The sequence below is a fragment of the Strix uralensis genome, chromosome 2, assembly GCF_047716275.1.
Source record: "Strix uralensis isolate ZFMK-TIS-50842 chromosome 2, bStrUra1, whole genome shotgun sequence".
Lineage (NCBI taxonomy): Eukaryota > Metazoa > Chordata > Aves > Strigiformes > Strigidae > Strix > Strix uralensis.
In genome coordinates, this window is record NC_133973.1 from 70,593,773 (window position 1) to 70,601,956 (window position 8,184).

Sequence of the window (8,184 nt, forward strand, 5' to 3'; positions counted from 1 at the left end):
GGATCGGTTCTGGGTCATCAACTGCTCAGTATTTTGCCAGATTATTGAGAGGGAAAAGTAATTAATACACTAATTAAACGTGGATGGTGAAAATCTAGAAATTTCAAATAATGTGTAAGATAAGATATAGAAGGAACATAAAGCTAATGTATTTTGATGGTAGGTGAGTAAAATTAATTTGCTGCACAGTATCTTGTGAAAAACAGCTTTGTGGTGAGGGGAGGGTTAGGCTTGTTTATAAACAAGGATATCTTGACTTTAGGGAGAGATTCTGGGCAGAGCAACCAATTATAAAACATGAGGAAAATAGGGAACACTGAAACGTTTGCAGCAAGAGAGAGGTGCAGGATTTTTGCTGCGGGGACATTTCCAGAAGGTCTAGGGACTGGGCATCCTTAGCAAATAAGAACAGAATAGAAGAGCCGTGTAGGTTAAATGTTCCCAAGCACTTAGGCACCAAACCAAGTTGCAAAATCATTTCCACTAGTGAGACCAGCCATGGACCATGAAAGGTGGCTCAAACATGATGCTGGATCCTCTTCTGACTCGCCTGTGTAATTCTGGCTACGCCTGTGTAGCCCTGATGACTTCGTGTGATGCGTGGCAGAGTGCGTGCTCCAGGGCGGAGGCCTGGCTTCCATCTGGGGTAACGCTGCCCTCAGAAGATCGATGCTAGAGCTCTATGGTTGGGTCTGTGCTATCCCCTGGGCTGCTGCAATGCCCTTATGTTCCTTGTAAATGACCAGTGAGTAAGTTTTGCGCAAATATGGGATGCTGCAGGAATGTTTCTGGAGGATTGGAAATGCAGCTTTCTTAATTTGAGGAGCTAAGTTTATATATGTACATTTATGTATAACGGTATATATATTAAAATTATAGATATTAAATTATAACCACATATTAATTATGTGTAATAATTAGAATTAATACCCCTAGTAACTATAATTAAAGTGCAATAATTACATATAAAAACGTCTTGGATGCAGATCCTTTTAATGTAACTTCTTTCTGTTGTGAATTGACAGCTAATATCCTGGAAAAAACCTGCTACTCGGTTATTGGTATTTGCATAAAACCGTTAATCCCTCCCCCTGCTTGTTTTGCAGCAGCGCTGGGCTGAACGTTGCACTGCTGCGTACCAGGGCACATGGGAGCTGCTCCTGCTCCGTGAGGAGTGGCAGGAGGCTGCCCCAGATAGATGAATAGTTCCTTTTTCCTTTCTGTCCAGCAGTACAATGTAACAAACTTGAACGAAATTTTCATTTATGTCAAGGCTTCCCGGCTGCATGCTGCTTCAGTAATTCACAGAGTAACCTATTCAAGTTGCCTGGCTGTTAACTTTTTACTTGCCAGCTTTCAAAAAGCTGGGTGGGTGTCCAGTTGCGTTCTCACTGAGATCCTGACATTTACTTTGCTGTACAAATTAAAAATAGCAGCTGCTCAGTTGATTTCAGTGTATCGGATGATTGCAGCAGAGCAGAGAGCCTGTGGGCTGCTGTCCTTCCTCCTGAGGACACTTGCCAGTGATAACTTGAAGAACTTTTAAGTGCTCACATGTCTCAGGAGCACAAAAAAGAAAAAAAAAAAAAAAACTGGTTTGTGGATATATGAGAGGAGGAGGAAGGGTAGGAAAGGGAAGAAGGCTTGTTTTTTGAAATGTGATTCTTTGTTTTTTCGCTTACGTTAAAGCAGCGTTTAAAAAAAGGTTTACTCAGCCAGTTAATGTTACTTTACCTGCATTCCAGTTCACAAATGAGCACAACACACCAAATATGCAGAAAGAGGTTTTTGTGTTGGCTTTGGGGTCATGGTGTGACTGGTTTTAGTACACTTTTTCATGGGATTACTTGTGCTTTAGCTCACAGAGCTTTGCCTCCAAGCAAGTGAAAGGCAAACGGTTAAAGGAATGTATGTAGTGGCAGTGCCTCTTCTGTCTGTAGAGGAGTTTTACCTATCATTCTTCAATGGGAACAAATCAAATAAGGATCACAGACAAAAAGCCTGATTCCTAAAAGTTGAATGCAATGCTCCTTGGTATCATAAAAAGTCCTGTAGATGTTCTGCAGTTGGACAGGACAAATGTAGAGCAAATAGTTCCTTAGGTGGGAAGTCCAGTCAAGAAAACCTTTGACACAGAAAAGAGTGGAATATTAAACTGCTCTTGTGATTTCATTAGGGAAATTAAAGTGGTTATAAATTTACTGCGTAATTTGGACATCTTAAACTTGTGGCACTGAAAAGTTTTATTAAAATCATTTCAGACAAACAGACTTTGTTTTTTCTGATTCCTTCACTTTCCTGTGAACCGTTGGTCTATGCTGTGTGTGTCTGGGAACCTTGGCAGAAACCAGTTAAGTTAGAGAAACCTGAATTGCAGCTTTCCAGAATCAGTGAAGTAAAGAAACACATACAAGGGTGCTTGTGTTACCAGTTACTTCTTTTACTAAATAATTACATAGGTCTTGTCAGCAAAGCACTAGTGAACCATCAAGGATTGCTTCCCAGGGCTGGAGCCATCAAGTCCAGCTTAAATGTTTCTGTCAACATCTAAATGAAACATACAATTTCCTTAAACATCTGTGTAATTCTTGTGCCTTGCTGGGCCATCTGAACTCTTAGGAACTAAAATAATCTTTTTCTTTCCTTAAGTATACCCAGAACTACTTGCTTATAGATCTGAGATGCTTGTTGTATCAGCCTGTACCTTGTAATGAAAATGCTTACCCTGTCAAACAGGCTGTGGAGTAACAGTCATAAGTGTGCTCCACTGTTCTTAATTTTGGATTTAACAGTTTAGTGCAGTGACCAGCAGTGTAGGAGATGTAGGTCTAATTTCAACCCCTGCCTTGCAGGTAAATTAAGTAGGAAATGTTGCCTGGGGGATCTGTCATTCACTTCCTTTTGGAATTATTCTATGAAAAGTGGGTTCCTTGGCCAGAGGAAAAAAGAAAAAAAAACTCTTAATGGCTAGGTCACACCCTAGGAGAAGTGGTACAGCACCCCTGCACAGCTGGCACTCAGAAGTTTGCATTTATAGTTCCTGACTGGACCCAGTCTAAAGGCTACAAGTTGTTTGGGGTTTTTTTTGTTACCTGTCTGGGTATTGTGTGGACTGGGAGGTGTGCAGCCCCCACACATGGGAAGGAGGTGGTGGTTATATTGTTTAAATATTAGTAAGACTTTTGTAGTTTAGCCAGCAGTTAAATACTACCTAGATTATCCTTCCTTGGGAAGGAAAAATGAATTGCCAAAAAACATCAGAGAGAAAGCAGATACGTTGGTAGGCATGAATGAAGGGTTTGTGTAGGGGGATCAGCCTTGGCTGAAAGAGAAGGAAGGGCTGTGTGACCACAATGCAGACATCTTTGTTGCATGGTTTAATTTACTTCAGCTTGGGATTCACAGGCTCAACATGCCTTTATATGCTCAGCTGCACAGGACATTCTCTTCAGTGTTGTGGAAAGATTGTGTCCACAGATTCCTGAATTTTGGTTTCTTCTCTCCAAGATTATTACAGTCCTGCAATGTTGGGCCTGAAAACTGATCAGGAAGTCCTTGGAGAACTTGTGAAAATGAAAGTTCCAGCTGTGGCAGAGCTGATGGAAAGACATGGAGTGATGTGGACCCTAGTGGTGTCACGCTGGTTTATATGCTTGTTCATTGACATTCTTCCAGTAGAGGTAATTGGTAACGTAAAGTTCTCTTAACATACACTCGCAATTGTTGTTTCATTGGTACTGCTTTAGTAGTAATTACCTACTGGAAATCAAGAAGCTATAATCTGAATTCTCTCCTTTTCTGCAGACTGTGCTCCGAATATGGGATTGTTTATTCTATGAAGGGTCAAAGATCATCTTCCGTGTGGCCTTAACATTAATTAAGCAACACCAAGCTTTTATTTTGGAAGCCACAAACTTCCCTGACATTTGTGACAAATTTAAGCAGATCACCAAAGGAACATTTGTAACAGAGTGTCACAGCTTCATGCAGGTAAAATCTCTGCAGCTTTTAGATGTTACAAATTAAAAACAAGACTGACTTAAAAATGTTTTGCTCAGTCGAAACAGATGGATACAGTTAGGAGAAATGTACTGTGGGAATTGCCAAAGGGACAAAGAATGTTTTTACATAAGAAACTCCAACCTTTCTAAGAATTTTTAAAAAAGAATTATCTAAATCTGTATATAGCAATCCATTCACAGTATCTGTTGTACAGGGAAAAAAAATCTTTTTGCCCTTTTTACCAGTTAAGGCAGGAAGTCTGACAAGAAAATAACTTTAGTGCATTCTTTCAGTGAACTATGGATTATGTTTCTGTGCTTTTTTCAGATGAACCGTATCAGAGTATTGCAGACACAAAGTGAATTTTAAACTTGCATTGATAAATCTTTATAGTGCCAGAATATATTGTTCTGTTTAGAACAAAAAGGTAGCACCAACTTCTTATTTCCAAACTAAGAATTATTCTTGTAAATTATTAATAGATTGGATGCCAAATCTGTATAGAACATTAGATTCAGAGCTTAACTCAGAAGATGGAAATGTAAAAGATGTTAGCTTCAAAAAAGTAACAGGAGCACATCTGTCATAAAACACTTGGCTACCTCCACTACCACTGTTTGCCTAGTGTGCACAAAACTTCATCCCAGCAGGTGACTTTTACCCCAAAAAGAGTTTCATGCTCATGTCAGAGCTCTGTGCATAGGTCTGTCATAGTAGGATGTCATTCATGTTACGTTTCATTTTTTGCTCATACAGAAGAAAAATAAGCTTAACGTACTAGTGTTTGAGTCTTTAAAGTAAAATAAATTGCAGGTGGAGCTTTAATTTAGAAGGGAGATGTTTGAGGCGTTTTTCCTATTCCATAAAGGGTTTTGAATAAGAGTTTTGTTAAATGTTAATTGCCATGAGATACAAACACTTGTCCTTGAAGGACTTCCCCCTCCCCCCCCTTTTTATTTAACTACATTTTACAGCAGCTGTTTTTAGAAAATCAACTACCTTTCTCTTGCAGTTATCTTGAATAAAACAGTTTATTTTAAATGTATTGGCTGCTGTAGTGAGGGAGCTTTGAAGGCAATTAAATAAACAGTTTAGGTTAGGTTCTTATATAACTTTGAAAGACTTTTGGGTTTGGATTTGTTTGGGGTTTTTTTTCAGCAGTACAGATACTAGCATCAGTAGAGGGGATGACTGTTGAGTATTTTCTGTTGCCCTCTGCTTGAACAAAACCTTAGTTTTTAGTTTAATGCAGTGCAGGCTTCTTTACCAGAATGCTGTTCAGAACTGGCTCATTTATAATCTTGTCTCCAGAGTTGTCAGTTACAACTACAGAGAGCTGAGGGGCCCACACATCTTAACTGTAGGTTGAAGTGCATAAACTTGCAGCTTGCCCTGTAGTTTTAGATGAAGTAGTGGAAACAAATGTATTGTTCTCGAGCAACAAGTCAAAGTGGAAAAAAAAAAAAAAAAACACAAAACAACACAGATATGTGATGGCTTTTGAAGTAGTTGAAATTCTTACATCCATATACATTACTACCCTGGAAAGCCTGGGAAAGAAGACCAAAGGTAGCATAGCAAGGGATTGAGACTGATTTTTTTTTTTTTTTTTTTTTTTTTTTTTGCAGTAGGAACATACTGTTCTCTGCATGTGTGTGTTCCAGAGCCTGAACACCCTGTGCTGGCACCACATGGGAAATGTACTTGTGCTTTGCAGCATTACCTAGGATGGCTTAATATGTTCTAAATATGTCAGCCACCCCCCAACACAAATGCCTTCTAAAATAATTTTAACTGGACGCTTATATTCAAACTAGCTTTTGTATTGTTGCTTTTGTGTAACTTACAGCACTTGTTAGGAGCTACAGGTTTACCATGTCTTTACAGCAGAGTAGATGAAGATGCTACCCCGTCACAAGGAGGCCAAACAGCAGTAATCATGGCACAGTGTGGATATCAACGCAGGGATTTCACACTTCAGATAATTATGTGAGAATTCCAGCATGTTTTCCAAAGCCAACACTTTAACTAAGAATTTTCTCCTTTTGCCCACAGAAAATATTCACAGACCCTGGAAGCTTGCCTATGGCAACAATCAACAAACTTAGAGAGACTTGCAGAGAGAAGGTGCTTTCTCAGGGATAACTCACCAGACTTAACCAGGTGGTCAGATACTACAGCAATGACACATTCCTCTATTTGCACTGACTAAAGCACACTTTAAGCTTTCCATGAGTTAACTGACACTTGACCAATTTTTCCTGCCTTTCAAGTAAGTGTTATTAACACTTTGTACTGTATGTTAGACTTGATAACTGGAAGTGGTGGTTCCGTTCTTGTTGTTTTGGGTTTTTTTAAAGGATTAAAGTGTTTTCAGAGTAGAATGTGATCAGTGTCAGGACCCTCCTTTTAAAAAAAAGTCACCATCCTTGTCTTTTCAGGGCATTTTGTAATGTTAAAAACCCCCCCAGGTGTATAAAATGATATATCCTTCTTATTGTATTAACTGTGACACCACTATCATTTGTACAAAATAAATTAATTTAATTTGTCAGAACCTGTTTCTTGGTGTGAAGAGAATAGAATATCTATCTGATATCTTTCCTGACTGCCAGTAGTTGGCTAGAATACAAGCATCTTCCTTTTTCCTTGCTGCTATCACTTAAGGAACTCAAGTATGGTAAAGTACAGGACAAGACAGCCATGAGGAAGGTGATCTTTATCTTCACTAGCAGTTACTCTGTGCAGTGTATGATGACTCTTCAGGTAAAGGCAGCAGGGAACATGTGGAAGTCCAGGCTCCAGAAAGCAGTAGCGAAAATTCCTCTATAACACTTAATATTTATATGCTTATTCAGGGTTTTCTAGTTCTACCAGAGTAGGTAACATGTAATTTGACTCAATCATTTCTCACTTTGTTATAAGGGATGCTGAAAGTAGATACTGTACTTCTACTTTGTGCTGGTATACTGAGGTGGCACTACAGGTGCTATATCCTCATATACTTGTATCTCTACAAATTTGGGGAAAAACACTTGTAAAGAAAGACAGCCACAAACAACATCCTTCTTCCTTGACAGGGTGAGGCATCAGGCACTTACAAGGCTATACCTTAATGCAAATCTAACTAGCCTACCCCTGGGCAGAAACAAGCTGGGGCCAGGTGCCTGGGACTTGCTTTCTTGTCCTTACAGAGCCCTCTCGTGGCCAAATCTTCCCCGCATCTTCCTGCTGGGGAAGGGAGGGAAGACAGCTGAAGAGAGACCAGCCATTTGTGCTTTTCATTCTCCCTGTTGAAAGCCTCACCATTTAACACCACACTCCTTTTCAGACACTACTCCAAGCTATCTTCATTCCTTGTCAAGCAAGGCTTTTTTTTGTCTCCCCCCTGCAGATTGAGTTTCTTTCATTCCTCAGCAGGGAAAAAAACCAAAACTTTTCAGAGGAAGTAGATGAGTGAGTAGACAGCTACACAGCAGTATGATTCCAAGCTATCCCATCTTTACAGTACCAGATATAGAGCTTTTTCCTCGAGTACCAAATTATAAGGACAGTAGCAGTGCCATACTTCTAGTACATCAGCAGGTATTAGGAAATACTAGTTTATTCACCACTGCCAAAATCCAGAGTTTCCAGATACCTCTGAGGTCCAAAGTGTCTTTGGCCAGCCAGTTCTCCTTGTCAGCAGCACAGTGTTCTGTGCCTTGGTTCCTGCCCTGCATAGTTGGCACTGTTAACACTTAAATGTTACTGCAGGAGGGGGTCAGGGAAGTTTTAAACACAAAGGTTCATTCCCAGCACATTACAACACACATAAGGCTCAGCAGACATGCATTTCCTACTCTGTGGTAAGAATCCAACTTTAAAACATAAAGTGTCATTTATACAGTCCTTATTCCAAGTTTCTTAGCAGCACTTCTGGAAAGCAATGCTTAGCAGGGCAGACCAATGTACTGACACTTCTCAGCAAGTGGCAGTTTAATGAAGGAGTTAACTTCTTCAGATCTCAGGTTATTGATACACAGAAGCTTTACCTGTTTCCAAGCACAAAGTCCAAAACAAGGGACTGTTTTGAAGATGCACAGTTAAGCCTCACCTTTGTGCTAGAGAAAAAACTTAGAACACTTATTTAACACAACTCCACACTAAGGATTGTTTAAAACTTCCCCAGTAGAGCCAAAC

At 39.7% G+C, this 8,184-nt stretch overlaps 1 protein-coding gene across 3 annotated transcripts in view; it reads left to right on the plus strand.

Annotated features, from left to right (window-relative positions):
* The window catches only part of GRTP1 (growth hormone regulated TBC protein 1), a 39,012-nt gene extending 32,449 nt beyond the window's left edge, over positions 1-6,563 (plus strand). For 2 of the 3 annotated variants that reach the window (XM_074859211.1, XM_074859213.1), the window contains 3 exons: positions 3,508-3,680; positions 3,805-3,990; positions 6,058-6,563. In XM_074859211.1, the coding sequence (XP_074715312.1) occupies positions 3,508-3,680; positions 3,805-3,990; positions 6,058-6,147 (449 nt within the window). In that variant the 3' untranslated portion in view covers positions 6,148-6,563. Of the gene's footprint in view, positions 1-3,507; positions 3,681-3,804; positions 3,991-5,889 lie in introns of all 3 variants that reach the window. The other variant, XM_074859214.1, reaches the window with a different exon arrangement.
* Positions 6,564-8,184: the final 1,621 nt, after the last annotated feature.